Here is a 19,154-nt window from a genome sequence, read left to right on the forward strand (position 1 = left end):
TCTGTTGGGGTTGGTTGATGTACGTAATCGCATTGGGTCTGCTTTGAGACTGGGAATAATGATTCCATGGGAGATGGAGAACAACTCTCTTCTACCAGTTAAGATGTGCTAGCAAGGAGGAGGACATTGGCACATGGCAGAAAATAATACTCTTCTCAACCCTCAATTATTAAAAATGGGTCTCAATTTGAAGCATGAGGGGTTTATGTTCTCTTTTAAACCCTTGCCTGGCTTAAAACTGCATATTCTTTATCTTTATTCATGTCTAAGCTCTTTTTAAAAATCCTCCTACGTGTCTTCAACAATATCTTGGAATAATGAGTCCCACTGTCTAATTATGAAATATTTTTTTTCCTCTTAAAGCTTTTTTTAAATCATGAAAAATGAAAAAGTTACAATCCAGCCCCACTGTATGTCTGCTGCAAGAACTCCAAACTCTGCTCCGAGTTGGGCTGCGTGTCATCAGCATCATCCTCTCTCGGCAGTTTATCAGCAACTGTTCCTTTACAGAAACCAGAGGTAAAAACACTGCACTGGGCACTTGAATAAGATCAGGGAGTGGCATCGCCTGCCCTGAACACTCGCTTTAAGTGCAAAGTGGTACAATTTCACTATTTCTGGAGACCAGCTCTAAAGCCACTGCATCTTGTGTGCCAGGTGTGTGATTATAGCAAATTAGTGTACTGTAGTTTTTTTCCCCTTTTCTCGAGTCAGGCAATGGCCTGGGATTTATCAGCAGGAACCGTGTTACCAGCATGTATTCCAAATTAGAGAGAAAATATTCCATCCTGCCTCATGCAAGGGAGAGGGGAGCCTGTTTGCCTTACATCTTTCTCCATCAGCTAGCCTCTATGTCACTGAACAAATTTACCTGGCTCTGGATTTGTCTTGCCCAACTTTATTGTAGACATCAACCTTTCAGAGTGAGCAGAGAGAGACTCAGCTTCTCCACCACTGTTGGAGGCTGTTCCCGTGTCTGCTCCTCTTGGACCACAGACTGCCCTCCCCGAGCAAGGGGAGATGATGTGATAATCTGGGATGTGGAGAAGGGAATGGGAGAGGGCATGGAGCTATTTGAAGGGGCCAGCGCTGGGAGCTGGAGTCAGGACGGGCTTTTTTCTTTCTTGAGAGAACTTTGGGAGCTGCAACAGTGGTGAGTCCATCACTCTGGACCACAGGTTGTGGTTTGCACCCTGAGTACAGCAAATGCTCTCTCTGCCTTTCTCTGTTGTTCAAGTGATGCAGAACAAACCATCAGCAGCTCAGGCTTGGTGTCATCTCCTTCCACCTCCGCCTGACACAGGCCCTCTGTTAGGGCTTACTTTTGTTATCTTCCCAATGGCTGCCTTGGTTCCTTTCTAATCTACCAGCATCAGTACGGGCGAAGTGATGGGACTGGGTCCCAAAATTCATCTTTCTCTCTGATCTGATTTTCCGTGGGGATGGTGGGCCCGGAGAACATCACATAGTCATCCTTTGCAAGGTTTAGAGCTTGAACTGAAGCTCGCCGTCCGCTGCTGCAGTCAGCAATGCTGGTAGTGCCTAACGAGCAGAAATCGGCCATGCTGCGGGGAGCCTTGTGTGGGGAGGGCTTTATGTAACGTGGGAGAATAGGGGAACCCAGTGTCTGAGGAGGGAAAATTGCTTATTCCATAATGACTGTTCCGCTGCCTAGTACAGAGTGGAATAATTAGGGTTTCTTTTCTCTTTAATTAGAAAATGGCAAACATAGATTAATCAATTACAAATGCCTCTTTATACCGCAGTGCACTGCAATTAACATTACTTAAATGTGTTAACAAAGTAGGAGGCCTGTATTTGTAAAGCAACTTCTTACTGCTTTTTCTTTCCCCGGTTTCCCGGCTCCCAACATGACTGAACCCTTTCCGTTTTCCCTTTCTGCTCTTGCCCCTGCTCCTTCTGCAGTGATTTAACAGTTCTAGATGAGATTTTTTAAACCATTATATACCACACAGTGTTAGCGAAACTGCTCTTTCCAAAAAAGCCCTTTTGGCCAGGCTTGGAGGGCCGGAGGAATTAACCAAGGGTAAGAAGTGGAATCGGCATGTTCATTGGGGTCGCACACTACAATAGCGGAGTAAAATCCAGGAAATACAATAACTTGATTCATTACTTGTTTCTTATGCCGCTGCCAAAAGCGTGATTAAGTCACAAAGAGTTCGATTAGGGACACTTAGTAACAAAACCCCAGCTCCATTGACGTGGTCTATTTTCAGAGTACATCTAGTGCTTGTGCTCGCTGCTACGGGCCTCTTCCTCACTCGGCATTTAATAGCCTCCACCACCAAACAAAAGTAGCGGAGGAGCGAATAGGGGAGGGCGAGGGGAAGGTTGGGGGGAGGAAGCCGCCTGCATTCAAGTGCACGAATAAAGAAGCGGCAGCAGAGGAGGGAAGGCAGGGTGGTCCAGAGGCTGGTGGTACCCAGGGTCCTGCTCTGCACCCCGGGGTGCTGCCTGCGCGGCCGCCTCTGCCCCGTGCTCACCTGTGCCTGAGGCTGGACCAGGGCTGGGAGAAGTGCCTGTGTCTCCATGCATTGCTGCCATCTATTGGGAGGAATCGGCTCGCTCTCACCCCGATTCCCCCGCAGAGCCGCATGTCGGGAAGAGCATGGGACTTCCAGCCCCAGCTGCTATGGGCAGGGAGGTGTCCCCTTGATGTGGGATCTTCAACCTGTAGGGTTTTAGGGCACATCCTTTCTACACACGTTGCTCTCCTTGTAGCTTTGTGAATTGTGTGGTAGCCCCAGATTGCCCTCCTGGACTCCCAAGTGTTGGTGACACAGTCAGGCAGCGCCAGCATCACTGGGTAATCATGGAATCATGGAATGGTTTGGGTTGGAAAGGACCTTAAAGACCATCTGGTTCCACCCCCCTGCCCTGGGCAGGGACACCTCCCACTAGACCAGGTTGCTCCAAGCCCCATCCAACACACACTTCCATCTATACTGCCGTAATACTTAATTTTGTGGTGTAATGGTTTTATGCTGAAATGAATGACCTTGTGATTGTAACAAGTGTTGGATGCATAGAAAGTATTTGGAAGCAAGGAACCTTAAATTTGGATGCTCCAGAACATCTGGTCCCTTGCACTGGTTCTGCGACGCTATTTTGGATGGATTTTGAAAAAAAACCCCGTGGTGACTGGAAAGAAACCTGTGGCCTCTGGAGAGGGAGAGCCGTGTGTGCACATGGTGGGTGTGCTGCTCTCCTGGCAGCACGGTGTGCCCTGGCTGGGAGGTTTCCAACTGTAGGAAGCGGCTATCGGGTTTCTGTAGGTGGTTGCTCCTTTCTTCTCTACTGTAATTTAAAGACACTTAGCACCTTGGATCTGCCCCAAGATGAAATAGGTAGAGCAGGGAATGATATCGCTCACACGTTCATCACAACACGAAGCTAATGGAAAAACAGGTTTTGCTGTTAGGTCACGTCTTTGTCCAGGTGAGGATTAAGGTACAGCTCGGCGTTTTCCACCCTGCCCAGTGGGTGCTGCCGGTGTGATATAACGTATTGCTTTGCCTTGTAGTGATCCCCCCAGCTCACGTAGGTGGAAGGGGGCTTTACGGTGACACAAACACAAGCCTCCCCATCTTGCCAAGAGCATCCCTGTTCTCCAAGGGGTGGTCCCAGTCATCTCCCTTAGACTGGCGACAGGTTGTCCCCTTTTGCACTGCCCCTGGTGATGGCTGGTTGCAAGATGCTGTCTTTTAGGGGGTGATGGGCACTGCATCAAATGAAACAGATGCTTCTTCCCAGCAAAATCTCTCAGGGACTAGCCAAATATAGCAGCAGCGTTCTGCTCTCTTGCAAAGCAGCTCCATTCAAATTCACAGCTGGTGTGTTTCTACCTCCCAGATCGCCATGCTGCTCCTCCCAGCCCCTCTCGCTTCTGCCTGAAGGAGATGTCTACCCAGGTTGCTGCTTTCCCAGCTTCCGAGGAATGGGCTGTTCAGCTTCAGCCCCACTATGTTTGAAGGGGAGAGGGCAGTATGCGGTATAGTGTGTCCGCATCGCTTGGCTCCTGAAGAAATATCTCGTAAATGAGAAGTCATTGCTGAGAGTTCATTGTATACCACCTGTGTTTTGTCCTCTGTTGGCACATTTTCCTAAGGCCTCAGATAAAAACGAAAAGGGCTTTTATGTTTTATTTAGAAAATTTCTAGAACCGAGTAGGTGTGAAAGACTGCATCTTTAATACGCCACACATGTGCTGCTCAGTGGCCTGACTGCCAAAAATGTGCTCTACCCAAGAGGGAGAGCACCTGCAGCCCTGTACGGAGAGATCTTTCCTACTGTGGGTATCTCCTGGTGAAGGACATGGAGTCTGTGGCCCCAAATGTTGGGTGAAAGCAGGAGCCTCTGCTATGCTGCAAGCCTGGCCCTTGGGAAGTGGTTGGTTTCCACCTGATAATAAGTCCGAGCAGGCACTGAACTACCTGCCAAACTGGGCCCCCAACGAAGGAGCCCCGTCGCCTTTCTATATAGTTTTCTTTTTTTAACGAGCCAATATGTGCTAAGTTTGAGATGTAGCTGCTTAGGGTGCTAGCTATCAAGTATGTGGTTTCAATTTGGGATGTTGCTGGCCATCCTCCCGGGAAAGATGCTTTGAACTGGAGCAGCGGTATGTGGCTCACCACAGCTCTGCTGACACAAGAGTCACCCAGCCTTTGAGAGACGAGGCAGAGCGCGGAGCTGCCGCCCTGCTCCTTTCATGCCGTTATGTTGGGAGGAAGCAGGGACCGCAGAAACACGCCGGGTGGGAGGCTAAAGAGCTCTCTCTCCTCCCAGATATTGGCTGGCTTGGAACAAAAGTGCGTGTGGGAGGGGTTGCATCTTATATGCTCGAGGATGCAAAGGCAAACAGCTTTGTTATAATGTCACCGGCGATGATTTTGGAATTGATAAGGCCGAGGCAGCTGGCGCTTCACAGAGCAACGAGGAGCGCTGTCGTGAGGGCGAGGGGGGAAGGAGACCAGCAGTTGGGATGCCAAAAAAGCTGCTCCCGCTTTGCAAGAAAATGGGATGCAGGGATTAACTGGGAGTGACTGGGAATGGGGCTGCAGGGTTCTGTTCATGCCTCTAGGAAAGGATTTTGATCTACTGGTGAGAGTCGGGAGCCAGGCTGCCTGCGTCCCCGTCTTATTCTGATTACATCTGCGCATCAGTTGTCCGCTCTAGAATGAGTACAGAAGGCTTCCCCTTGAAAAAAGTTTGTGGGACCTCATTAATGAACTAAACTTTAGTGCTGGAGAGAGAAAACATACTAGCCTTTTTATTTCTTGTGTTCATGCAGATTTTTCACTGTGTGGTGAAGATTAACTTGTCAGCTGGGCTTGTGTTTATCCTCTTAGAAATAAAAAGGCAAACTGAATCAACACAGGGATGTAAATAGGGGAAAATCAAATTTTATTGCATGTTCAGCAGTAACATGTGCTTACCATATCATATAGCTTAATGTATGTTTAAGTAGCTCCTGTCCGTCATACTGTGCATTTATATAATAACTTAATTGGAAATGGTTTATGCTTGGGGAGATTAACTTTGCAGTGTTGAATGCTTTCAATTCCCTGGAAACGTGTTCAAGGCAGTAACTCCTGGTTAGCCCTCTTTTATTTAAAAAAAAAAAGAAGGAAAAAAAAAGAAAAAAAAAGGGGGGGGTGGGGAGGAAGAAAGCTGTTGAAGATAAAATCTCTTGAAGATACATTTTAAACGTCTCGTATGTGAGAAGGGCTGTATCTGACCAGCATAACCTGGGAAGTGACAATTGCTTTTTCTAGGGACGCCTGGGCATTTTGTTGCAAGCATGTTGAACTAAAAATCTATGTTTCTTAAACAGGAAACGTTTACTAAAGAAGTAACTTGCAACTAACAAACATAAATAGACTTGCACATAGCTTGAGTTCCAGCTTTGTCTTTGTTTACCAGGAATTTGTCAGACAACTGTCTAGGGCTCTAATATAACCCATAGAGCCTTCAGGCAGCTACATAATATATTGCAAGAAAAACTTTATGCAAGGCATCTCTCGCCCAGAAATTCACAGCCTGTTCTGCTGCTTCTTGTTTCTAACCGCAAGTGTGCTGAAAACCTCGCCTTATTTACCAACTTGCGAAAGTGAGTATGTTCCCTGCTCTCTGCCACTTCCTGGGGCACCCGGAGAGTACCTGCTGGCCCTCTGGCCGTGCGCTCTCCTGCGTGTGCCGTCGCCCGTTCACTTCCCATTAGAAAAGGATGTTGGAGCAGAGTGCAGCTCACCAACACGCTAGACTGGCAGTGAATATAAGGCGGTAGGTTTTACGCCATTTATTTCTGGTGAAGACACCTGCGCCCAACCTGTGCCCCGCTCCCGTGGTTAGCGGTACCCGTAAGCGTTAGGCTGTGTTCTACTCTGGGTTACGGCCGCCCGCTCCATCTACCCAAAGATGAGCGATCACTTTTGCTGCAATGAGAAGCCTTTTGCCAGGCAGGTAAAGACCCCGTGGATAAATTTGGGAAGGGAGCAGGGTTGCCTGGATGCTGAGCCTGGTACTGCCTTTGCAGGCAGAAACGTGGAACAAGTGCAGCTCTATTCAGCCGTTTTAATGAGGAAGCTGAGGCTAAAAGGCTGCCGGGGGGATGGGAAGGCAGGCACAAGTCTGGCAAATCCTTTGAACAGTTTGGACCAGCAACTGAAATGTATTTAACCGTTAGATATGAAACTCCAGCCTTTCTTCCCCCCCCGCCCCATCCCCCCTTTTCAATTAACAGTTGGTCCCCAGGCTAACAGCCTGCTGATTCACTCACAGTGGCCATACAGCTGATGCTTCATAAAGTCTCTGTGTTAATCTAATCCCTAAATAGCTCTGGTCTCCATCACAGTCGCAGCGGCGATTTCAGTTCCAAATTGTAATTTTATTCTTGTAGCCTCTGAAAAGTCAATAGGGTCCTGGAGGCGTTGCCTGCCCCGTTGGGCAGCTTGGATGGAAAAGGGCTATTGTAAACCCAATTTAACATGCCCTTGGGTATGGATGGGGCATGACCCAACGCCTGCTGAAGTCAGAGAGGCTTTCCGAGAGCTTGGAGTGGGCTTTTGGAGCAGGGCTGTCGCAGGCTATTCTCAGTTTCTGGCTATATATTTAGATGGGATTCTGTGCCTCTATTAGGGCCTTTCACTGCTTCTCCTAACCAGAGTAGCTGAGCAACTCCGCATTCTTTGCATCCTTGCCCAAATTTGCACTTTTATTCCCGGAAGCCATGCTGAAGTGCAGAGCTGGTGTGAAGGGAATGAGTTTGCAGATTTTGCTGTGTGAGCTGGCTGCCTGGTGGCATTGTACACTAAAATAACCAAAACTCCAGACTATTTTTAGACCTAGAGCATTCTCAAAAGCTTCCTGCCTTGATTTCCCTGCCTCCCCCCGCTATTGTTCACTACTTTGGGCTACGCTGTTGCTCCAGGAGTAGCCCCAAAAGCATACCTGCCCCAGAGAAAAAAAATCTCAATTTCTGCGACATGGACTCTAGAATTACATTTTTCCACCCCTACCTCTTTTAGCCAGCTATTAAGTGCTGTTAATTAGCTAACCGTCTTCATCTTACAGCTTATAAGAGATTTTTGCTACCCTGAATCTGGGCCATGGCGAGCATTTCCAAGCGAGACCACACCTCTTGCCTGTGATCTTTGGAAAAGATCTAAGCAATTTTCACTTATTATTCCAGGCCCCTTTCTCTCTCTATTTGGTAAGCAGGAGGCTTCCAGCATAGCTCTGAAATCCCTCAAAATAATATTTGCAAATACCTATCGTACGCCATAAGGAGTTCTCCAAAAGAAGAGGCAATTGCAGCTGAAAAGTCATGAGCTTTCTGGTATGAGATTACTAAAAGCTTTTCAAAATTTTGGTAAACTCTTGGGATTAGCTGTTCGGTAGCTGTTACGGTCACTGTGGAGCAACTGGCTCCATCTGGGCCGGACTGGATGCAGCCCCATAGGTAGTTCCCTGGCTGTAGCAATCTGCAACATCTGAGACTTCGAAGCCTTGACACTGTATTGAAAGCATGGTTACTATAGTGAAAAGCAGGGTGTATTGGGGGTAGAGTGGGCATTTCCAAACAAACTGCCCAAAAGGTGGAAGAGCGGGGATAAAAATGCTGGTAAAACCTATCCGGTCCTTCAGGCCATCTTTCTGAATAGCGTGGGCTGGTTTCCAGTTCTCTCGGTCTTTGTCCAGCCATGTCTTAAATATCACAAGAGATTAAGCTTCAAATTACTCATGTAGCTCATCCAGCCAGGTCTTAAATATTTAGATCTTAAACGAGCGATTAGTGAGTGGCTGGATGCTGCCATGGCGCGGACGGGGGTCCTGAGTGGCGGTGGCTGGAGACACCCACCCGGGTCTCTGCAGTGGGAAGGCAGCTGGCAGGAAACGGGCCCCTTCCTCAGGGTCCAAATAAGTATTTCCTTGAGCGCAGGGCTTAACAAAGCCTGGTTTCCCACAGATTTGTGTCTTGTGGGCAATTGTTAATTGCGATTGAAGCTGTTCCCACAACTGGGGCATTTGACATCTCCCTTCCCCCTTCTTCCCCCATAGAGTCCGTGGTATCCAGTGAGGGGGGACCAGATGCCGTAGGGTTCGAGTGGAGAGGTTTTGAGGGTTGTCTTCTGGCAACTGTCCTTTCTAACAACTTTTCACAAAGGTGACGAGGAACTCAGAAGTATTCATGCCCCCGTCAAATGCAGGTGAAGGTGCCCAGAGAACTAAAACGGTCAGAAATGTGCACACACCCGTGCATATACAGTGTGTTTGTAGAGTTATCAGCCTGTTAAATCAGGCTAAAATTACTAAGGATGGATTTGAAAATCATGGCAGGCTTCATAAACTTCATTGGTTTTGAGTTAACTTAGTGGTTTGGGGTTTTTTTTGTTTTTGCTTTATGAGCTGGGGTTTTTTTCACTTTGTGGTAGATTTTTCTTTTTATGTAGAGCCCGGTCTTGAATTTTTGGATGAAAAGCATGCAAGATTAAATGCTGATAATCTTGAAATGAGGACTGGGGCATCGTCCTGTCTTTCTTAGTACAGGCAGAGCGGGACTGAAGTCCTGGTTTTTGTTTTATGATCTAGCCGAGATGTTAGTTTCTTGATATTGGCCATCCGCTTGTGGATCAAGCCGTAAAGTCTCTGTATCGGTTTCCCAACTGTTACATGGGGGTAAAAGATCTCCTTTGTTCTATTTAAAATTAAAACTGTGAGCTAAGACAATGGGGTTTCCCAGAAAAAGACCCTTGGTGTTTAGGTGCTTGCGATGCACAAAGCTGCTGTGCTGGGAGACGTAAACTAGAAATATCTGACCAAATCTTTCAATGTGTTGGCTTGAACTGGAGCAAATTCACAGTTCATATAAGGCCTTTAAATGCTTATTCTTATGGCTGCACACCAGATAAGTGACAATTAGAAAAGACAATCAATTTGTGGCTGCTCTGGTTTTAGTTTCCATCTGATGCAACTGCAATCTGGAAGACAAATCTTAATTTAGGACTACAAAGGGATTGTTCTCTCAGAAGATAACACGCTGCCGGCCAGGCTCTTATCTTCCGTGAAAATTGATTGTCCCGTTTAGTGATGTCTCTGTTTTCCCGTAGCTGGTTCAGAAGGAGCTGCTGAAAAGCGAGCTAAATCAAGGTTGTGGATGCTGAGATCGTTGCTGTGAGCGGACCGTTGATTATCCCACCTCTTCTCCCTTCACCTTTGCAGGCTCCCAAAAACTCCTCTGTTTGCCCTGACATGATATGGGTGTTTGGAACCCTGTTCTGTAAAATCTGCTTTCCTCCCGCTTTCAGTGAATGGTATGAAAAAGGCAAAAGCCTGTTTTAAAAATGTGGACGCTGGAGCTGTGATCTCTTCTGTATTGCTGCGTGCCCAGTTAGGAAACGGGTGGAGGTGAAATTTCCCATGGCAAATCCATAAAGCCTCCTTGGAGGTAGGGGACAACCCAGATCAGCTTCTTCGTTGTCACCCCCTTGGGGTCCTTTATCCTTTTCCCTTTTGTTTGGTCCACTCCATAGATTCAAGTTTCTTTCTTTCACTTGTGTCCCTAGACCTCACCTGACTTGCTGCTTTGGTAACACCTTCTTCTGTCTCTTTTCCTAATAAATGGGCCAAAACAGGTCTTCTGACTAAGCTAAAAAATCGGGTTCTCCGCTGTTGTGCTGGTTACCGTCCTTGCGAGAAAGTTCGGAGCAGCTGTCAGATATTTATGCAAGCCCTTTTCCTTTTCTATTTTAAGTTCAGTTTTGATCAAAAAAGGAGGGGGGGTGGTTAGAGAGAGGGAGGGGGGAAGAAAAAAGTCAGCTTGGAAACCACAGTACATTATTCAGAGCTCCCTGCTGCTTTTTCCTGCTCATTTGCAAAGGGAGTTGTGAGGTGTAGCGACGAAACGCCCTGCTCCAGCTGAACCTGCTGAAGGAGACGGCAAGCGGAGGGCCGGAGATGCTGACTCGCTTCTCTCCAAACCCCAGCCTTTCTCACTGCCCCAACTGTGCTGGCGGGTTAATCATCGTCTCCCTCGGAGGCCAACCCGCAGTGAACTTCAGCCAGACAATACACGCGACTCTTCACAGCCCTACTTATTTAGCAATGTTCGGGGTTTAACATCCAAAGCAGCAGATGGGGAGGATAGCATGCGCTGTGGAGGGCGGCAGGCGGAGCAGGGTTGGGAACAAGCTGTTCGAGGCCCGTTTCCACTTGGATTTAACCTCCCGTCTGAACACTACGCTCAGCCCCGGCGCCGGACGCTCCCCTGGCTTGGTATCACAAGTGGGACTTCATAGGGGTGAGGCATGGCCGAGAACGCCCCACCGTTATTCTCTGTACAGGCTTGGAAAGAGGCGTATGGAACTGCCTTTCCCTCCAATTAGCGTAATAAATATTAAAGTTTCCGAGGGCAATGAGACATGATCGCTGTGGTTGAGTTCGCAGCGAGTGAGGCTATGGGGGCTACCTTTTCTTCTAAGCCCAATGCTGAGCCACTGGTTTTTATCAGGAGCCCTCAAAGGAGAAGAACGGCTGTATCGCTGATGTGCAACCTCAGAGAAAATATGGAAAACTTCCCTGGTTTTTTCTTCTTCTAAAAACACCCTGTGTGTGTTTCTGCTGTTACAAACAGGTATTGCATACGGGTATTTCAGGGTGGGGACTAGGACAAGAAGCATCCAGTGGCCTGTGCTTTGACTAGCCCAAATTCCAGGAGGGACAAGGCTTTCAAGGGCCCCTCAGCGCCTGCAGTTCTGGGGTTCCATCGGCTCCAAGTCAGCCTCTGGCACGGAGGCCTGGGGCCGTAATCCCCAGGGGGGCTTTCCCGTTTGCTTCTATATGTTTTGAATTATGCTCTGCTCACTTAGCTCCGCTTATCTAGCGAGGCCTTGGTAGTTTTTCCCTGAGCATAGTCTTTCTGAAAAATCACAGGGGAAGAATGATTCTCACGTTAAATGTTCTTGTCAGTACGGTAACCAGAATATTTAATATGCTAACTTTAGGATCTGTGACTTGTTATGGTAATAAAAAGAAAAAATACAAAATGACACTCTTGCAAAACAAATTCCAGTAACTATTGGCTAGAAAAGTTTCAAGAGACTTTCTCAAGAGTGGAGTGAGGAGGCTGCCATGTCATTCCCTTTTTTTTTTTTTTTTTTTTTAACGAGCTGCTGTGCAAATTGAAATGTATATCGCTGGCTGATTCCTGCTTGCCTCCTTTCACACCTAGCACTGAGGTCACCCTGTGAGAGCCTGAGCAAGGAATGCTCTTGCCTGCCTGTAAACAGGGGAAAGATCTTCCCAAGGATCCTTCCGCAGCGCACACAAAAAAAGCAAATTCATGATTCATGAAGGCTCTGGCCATAGATCTTGCAAAGAAATGCTTGGCAGCTTTAGAGAATAGCTGGGTTTATTTTAACCTTTAAGAATGACACCAATTTCACAGCTGTTAATGCTATGTGGCTCCTACGCTTTCCAATGCAAATTGCACATGAAGGGCTAATGCATTTTGATGAGGGGGGGGGGTGAGGCAGAATCTCCATATTAATGTGCCAATATCTTTGTTCTGAAGTGTTTAATTTTATGCTTTAATGAGAGATCCTCTTTCTGGTTAAGGCAAGCCTTTGCAAGAAACTGTTTAGATATTTGCCAGTGTCATCAGGCTGTGGAGCGGGGGGGGGAAATACTTATTGCAAGCGTGAGGGTGGGGTGTCTCTGTGGCAGAGAGTGTTGCGGTGGGAGTCCCATGTAGATGGGGGTGTCCCTGAGTAAAGGTTTTACCCACAGCCCCTCAAAATTGGGATTAACTCTTGCTGTAGGCAAAAGATTTGGGGATTTTGGATCAACTGCCTGGTGAACTGCAGGGTGGAGAGGAGAGGTGATGGGTGTCCAAGAACCCTAAAATTTTGGGGGGCTTCCCCCCCTCTTCATCTGTGCCGGCATCTCTGAGCTCGGATCGCTTTCACTTCAGGTGAACAGCTCTGCCACTGTGTGCAGAACCTGGCGTTCTGTCTCCATGTGCATCTTCCAAACTCCATTACTCATCGGCACGATGCGGGGTAACCTGCCAAAGCATATTGCCGCCTGCAAACGCAACTTCCTCGCCTCTGTGGGCCACGTCCTGCTTCTGTAACTCCTCTTGGCCAGTGCTTTGGGGCTGGGGCTGGCACGTCTACCCACTGAACGGAAGGATTAAAAAACCTCTGACTCTTTTTTTTCGGGTAGAAATCCAGTCCAAGCCAACAATACCCGTGTTTGGTTAGAGTAAAGCTGGCAGCCTGCCACAGCCGTGCCTTTAGAGGACCTTCCACTGATGAGTATTTTCACTGCCTGGATCAGGCCAAGGTACCAGGAATTGAGTGCTGAAAGTTCTTTATGTATCTGATATGTGATGCACATTTGGCTTTAATCAAAATCCCATTGAAACAGGCAGTCAGGATTTAGAGCGTAGGATTACAAGTAATACCGGGTTATTATTAGTAATCACTTTTCATCATGCATTGCTTTTACGAGATACGAAACAATCCCAGCAGAAGTATACTAAAATACATAATTCCTTTTATTAAAAAAATTCAAATTGTGCGAAGTGAATAAATCATGTCGTACAGTAAGATGGGCAGACCTTTAACTTGCCTTCATTTATGTTTCTGATTAACTCAAACACAGTAGAAGACAATAGTTGCAACCTTATGTTGGGCATTAAACAGTTGTACCTTAAGCATGCGGCGGTTGTGACACAATTAAACCTATTCTGACTTTTTGCATGTAAACCAGAGATATTAAATCCCTTTGTTTAACAAGGAGGTTTTGAGCAGGTTTTTTGCTGTTGTTGTTGCCAGGTTTGTGGAGCGAAGGCCAAAGCCTGCAGATGGATCCAAGTGGTTTTGTTGGGGCAGACACCCAGGTAACTCTTAAATTGTATCCTGCTTTTTGGAACAAGTTCTGACATCACTTGCACTGGTGCAGCCGGGGTTATTCATTTGGGCTAAGCAAATTAAAAGGTTCTGCTTAGCCTCTCCCTTACTTTTGCTTTTATACTGTCAGTGTAATTGAAGCTACTCCTGGTTTATAACTCTACGGCGGGGAATCGCATCCAGACAGCGTGTGGTGACGCATCAGAATAATGGCGTAGATGAAGGGCTAATATTGAATTCGGCGGTTAGACTAATGTACACCTGTTGAGGATCTGGTCCGGCGAGATGTGTGCAGGCGGCTGGCGAGCTCTCAAGGCCTCGAGACAGCGCAGGTTTGATCCTTCCGACGGCACGGAGCCTTTCCCATGGGGTTCCGCGCACGTTCCAGTTGCGGTGAGGAGGGGAGCGTGCTCTGCCCCTTGCTGGACGTGGGTCCTGCTCCACGCAAACCTGTCCCCCCCCCCGCCCCACGGTGCTGCTCGGCGGCGGCTCTTCACAGCCGTCCCTTTTGCCTGTTAGCAGCGTTAAGTGCGGTGTGTCAACCGGCCGAGCTGCGAGGAAAGGGTGGGGTGGCTGCGTACGTGTGTGCCAAAGTGTCGCCGGCGCGAGAGGAGGTTGGTTTGCTTGGAAGGAGCAGACGTGCAGGGACGAACCAGCGGAGCGTTGCTAACTCCCGAGGTGATGCAGTTGCTCACGTCCCTCCGGAGCGGAGCGAATGGAGGGGTCCTGTGCTGGGGAAGGGGGGGGCTGAAAGGTGGGCAGGGATCCAGTTACACAATGGCAGGGGGGGCCGCTGCCCTCCCAGCAGCTTCCAGCCAGCAGCTGAGCACAAAGCGGGGGGGTTGTTGACTTTGGGTTCCCCGCTTTTCTTTTTCTTCTTTTCTTTTTTTTTTTTTTATTTTTTCCCCCCTCCTACATTTCTTCTTGAGGTTGGACAAAAATCGTAACACCTTGGGAATAGACTACCAGCGGTACAATAGTGTGTACTGTTCTGTTTAATAGGATCTCTTGAATGGAAATGGAAAGAAGGGGATGGTTCGCTCAGGGCTGACAGTGCCTTTCTTTTTTTTCTTTACGTCTATGAGCCAGGAAACAAACCCTTGTACTTCAGGGCAGCATTTACCCTGTAAGGGAAGCTACAGAGAAAATTCTTCTAGCTAAAGGTTATACCAAGCTTTTAGTGACGAACAGTGGAACTTCTTTGGGGATTTTATTTTATTTTATTTTTTTTCTCCTTTGGTGACGTCTCTGGGGTCTAGGCCAGCTATTAACTGAGAACAGGAGGAAGGAAGATTTTTAGGGAAAATCTTACCCCATAATGGATATTCTTCTTGTGTCCCTAAACCTTCTAGCAACGGTCTTAACGGTATGACCCCGGTGTGAGCAAACCATCGGTCTTTGAACAGTCTAATGATTCCTGCGCTGGTTGTTTCTTTTTCCCTTTAAAAGCTTGAGTACAAGAGAGAAGCCCAAGCTCCTCTGCCATCATAAAGTGAGTGCAGAATGGAAGATACGGGGGGGGTTGCAGTCCTTGTTGCCTTCTGTATGCAAAATAAGTAATGCAAATATACTCTGGTACCGAAGGACTCAAATGTCTCACGCAGAAATTTGCTTGTACAAGTCTCCTGCCAAATTTGACAGGAACTCAGTATGGGTCCTTCACTCCTGAATTCATTTTCCCACTTTCGTAAAGCACTAATAAAGGTGCTGCCCTCTCACAAGGTCTCTCTGGAGCCTCGATGAAGTTTTTCTGATATTATAAAGTTTACATGTATCCTGATCCAATATATCGCACTGTAGTGTAGTGCCCGTTCCCACTGCCAAACTCAACCTCGTCTTACAATTAATCTCCCGGTTTTGCTATCTGTCATTAAAACTGGTTGCTTTAAAAATACGCAGCAGGTACGAATACTGAATATGTCCCTAAAGGAGTAAATCAGCCCTGGAATAATGATACGAGAAAGAATAGAAAATGTGCTGGAAGGATTTTAGTATCTATAGGAACTGCTCCCTACTAATTTTTCCTGGCACTTGGACTCAAATCAGGATGTATACGTGCTCAGAGGGCCAGGACAACCTGTTTTGTTTTGCAAAGTACTTCAGTTCAGATTGAAACATTAAAAAAGACGAGTAGGAATGTTCACCTTGCGGGTGAAGGGGTGGAGAAATCGGGCTTTGAGTTTGAAATTCAATTTTGTGGAAAATGCAATGCTTCCACTCCAAATAGGACTTAGATAGAATGGTGATTCACCCCCCATTGAAGTCAATGCCAGAGTTGCTTTTGATTTAATCAGAATCAAACCCTATGGGATTATTCTCACTTGCAAACTGGACGGGTCCTATTAAGTAGAGAAACCGCAGCGCTCTTGCAGGGCTGCTTCTTTTTCTTCTTATTTATTTATTTATTTATTTCATTTAATGAAATTGGCTCGGTGTCACAGAACTGAGACGAAACCCGAAACCCTTCTGTTTCAGGGCTTTTTTTTTTTTTTTTTTGAATGTTCTTGGAACATCTGGCCCAGCTGTTATTTTGACCCCAAGGCAGGAGTTACAACCTCGCTGCTCCTGTTCCTGTTCCAATTGAAGCTGACACCAAATATGCCACCACGGATGGGGCTGTGCAGCCCAAAGCGGGCTGTCGGCTCCCTCTCGGAAGAAATCGGAGCTCAGGGATGGGGTGAGGAGCCAGAGCGGTCCTGTTGTCACCGTCAGAGCTGTCACATCTAGGCAAAAAAAGAGAGGAATGAGGGAAAGCGGCGGGCACTGTTTCTGGAGCTTCGCTAAGGAAGAGGCTACTTCTGGTTTTCTCTAAATTGTTTCCTTATTGACTTAAATTTAGCCACCCATAAACCTGAATGAATGCGCACAGGACGAGGGGGGTTTGCACCTCCACTTAAAAGAGATTTGTAGAATGGGTTCATCCAAACGGAACTTCTGTGCGTGGATGTATCTACGAATCTGTTCGAGCTGCGTTTCCTCGCCTGGCACCACAAACATCAGAGCGTTTTTCCTTCGAGAAGAAAAGATCGTGGGCATAGCTGAGGGGGAATCAAACAGGCTCAAGATCCAAAGGAAGCTATCTTGTCTCGGATCAGCAATATCTGATATCTAAATCTTTCGACTTATTCTAAGCTGCAGGAACTTGTAACTTTTTATCTATAAATCTTCTTTCTCTGTGCACCTTCCTGATTTCCTTTCAGCTCTAAGGCTTAATACTACTGCTTACACTTTCATCCCTTAAATACTCAGAGCCTTAAATTGTCTCTGGTATACAGGATAATCAGTTCTCTAGTGTGTTAATCCTCATTATGTGCCTATTAAAATGAAGATTAAATCAAGCATTAGGGTGCCTCCTCCCGTTATGAAATCTGAAAAACAGGATTGAACTTGAGGGGGGAGAAAAACCACCAAATGCCTAAAAAAATCGTTTCTTGAGCTTGCTGGGAAGCAGTAAAACCAAGACTAAGCTGAAGTGTGAGGTATGAACGCATGATTTTATTAATGTAGTTGTGCAAGCGAGGGGAAGATAAGGAATGCACGAGGAATAAGGTTTTAGGCACCGAAGGGGTATTTGCATGTGCCTACGTGAGGCGTAGTGTGTTTGTCCACGGGTTCGGTGTTGCGCACACGGGCTTTGGCAGGCGAGAGGAGATGCCTCCCATCCGCACGCACCCAGGTACGTCCCCCCCTGCCCGGCTGGGGCTGGGTGCGGAGCTGCCCCGCGGGAGGGCTCGCTGCCAGCCCCCATCCCGTAAATGCCCCTTCCCATCTTCCAAGCTGCTGCAACCCTGGGAGAACTGCTAAACGGATGGGAAAATAGCTTTTCTTAAAGGGCAGGTGATTTTTTTTTTTTTGGGGTGGGGGAAGATTCAGGACTGCCCTGTCATTTCCTTAAGCTCAATTATCCATAGGAAGTGTGTCGTGTCCCCCCCCCCTTTTCCCACTGCCTCTCCAAAGATTAACTTTTGGGTTATTGTTGTTTGGCAGGTACTTTTAATTGGCTGGAAAATATTCTTCCTGTGAAGTTGCAGTTTTCTGGGGCTTGAATGAGTCCAGTCTGCCATTGGCTCTGCCCAGCGCCTCCCGATTGGCTCGGCAGCCCGCGGGGGGGACCGATAAGGGCGGCTATAAAAGCCCTCGGCACTGCTCCTGGTCCCCCAGCGAGCAGGAGCCAGAGGGTCCGAGCAGGAGCCAGAGGGTCCAAGGCAGAGCCCGGCTGCGGCGCGTCCCCGAGCCTCGGCAGACTCCTTTCTCTCTCCCTGGGAGCGCGTATCCAGATCCACATCTTTGCTCAAGCCGAAGTGGAAGAGGAGAGAGAGAGACACACACACGTACACCAAAAAAAAAAAAAAAAATCAACCAAAAAAAAAAAAACCCACCCAAAAAACACACTTAGCGGAAACTTGTCAGAGAATGCTCCTAAAGTCTGGTTTTCTCCTGCTGCTGGTGATCAGTGCATCTGCATCCTATGAAGCTGAACAGAATGATTCTGTGAGCCCCAGGAAGCCCAGGGTTGCAGCCCAGAACTCAGGTAACACCCAGCAAGGAGGGCTTTGAGCCTGAGCCCTGATGTGTTAAACTGTTTCAGATATCTCTACTGCTGATTTTTCTTTTTTTTCTTCTTTTTTTTTTTCTTCTTTTTTTTCTTTTTTTTTTTCTTTTTTTTTTTGCTTATAAACTTAACGGCTGGTAGGAACAAAGATTAATTTAAGGGTCTGATTCAGGAGGATGTTGGTGCATAGCTGGAGAAGAAATCTTCTCCTCTCAGGAGCTGGGTCAGGGAACCGGTGTGTGATCTGCTTGCAGGATGCGATCCATTCTCTCTCCTCCTCCCCCAGCTACTAAATGAGTTCCATGTACTTTTTTTTTCTTTTTTTTCCTCCCCCTGCTTGCATGTATCTTTCTCTCTTCTCCAGTTGCAGTCATACTTTGGTGTTAAATTCCTTGCTTTTTAGGAAGTTGATAAAATCCGTGGAAATTTGACTGAACCATTGTTCTGCCAAACATCTGTCTATTCAGAGAGGGGGAGAGAGATATGTGACTTTGAAGAATGCAGTAACCTAGAAACTGTCCACTGCTAGCATTTATTTTCAAAAACTGATTGCTATCAGCTAGATGGTACCATAAAAATACAATTGTGACATTTAGCAAACTTGCTTTTACAACGGATAAAAAAATTGCTGGCAAGTCAGCTCTGGATGTCTCTACTTTGTGCACTATAGATGCTTAGATAAGTTGGACACATTGTCTTGAACAATGGAAATTAAAAATCTGTCTTCTAGTATACTGAAAAGATATTAGGTCTCTAATTTGGAGCTCATTAACAGATGTCTTATTTTAGATCTGCAAGGCTCTGCAGCATTATACTAGGGTGTTTGCTCAATTTCCTTTTGTATTTGGTTGCTATAGAAACATAGGGTCTCACTATTGCACCGTGCCTAAAACAATAAAAGCTTAATGCATACTAAGTCTGCTGAAAGCAAAGTTATAATTTGAACCTGTGGAAACATAATTATGGGAATGACTTGTGCGATGGGGAGGTTATGAACTGGGGAGAGGATGATCTTACCAAATATTTCTCCCTTCAGGCACGTAAGCAAGAGCGGAGAATGAGGAGGGGTTAATTGGGTGATTTATTTTTTTTTTTTAAATATTTTTTTTCCTCCTCTTTTCTGTAAAGATCCTAGTTCTATAGATACGTCTTCAGGCTACAACTTAGCT

At 46.9% G+C, this 19,154-nt stretch overlaps 1 protein-coding gene across 1 annotated transcript in view; it reads left to right on the top strand.

The window, feature by feature from the left end:
* The first annotated feature begins 503 nt into the window (after positions 1 to 503).
* STC1 (stanniocalcin 1) overlaps positions 504 to 19,154 on the top strand; it is a 28,609-nt gene continuing 9,958 nt past the window's right edge. The window contains exons 1-4 of the mRNA XM_074563792.1: positions 504 to 519; positions 13,359 to 13,423; positions 13,564 to 13,826; positions 17,421 to 17,964. Of these exons, the coding sequence (XP_074419893.1) occupies positions 17,847 to 17,964 (118 nt within the window). The 5' untranslated portion in view covers positions 504 to 519; positions 13,359 to 13,423; positions 13,564 to 13,826; positions 17,421 to 17,846. The remainder of the gene's footprint in view (positions 520 to 13,358; positions 13,424 to 13,563; positions 13,827 to 17,420; positions 17,965 to 19,154) is intronic.

The sequence above is a fragment of the Larus michahellis genome, chromosome 20 (assembly GCF_964199755.1).
Source record: "Larus michahellis chromosome 20, bLarMic1.1, whole genome shotgun sequence".
NCBI lineage: Eukaryota > Metazoa > Chordata > Aves > Charadriiformes > Laridae > Larus > Larus michahellis.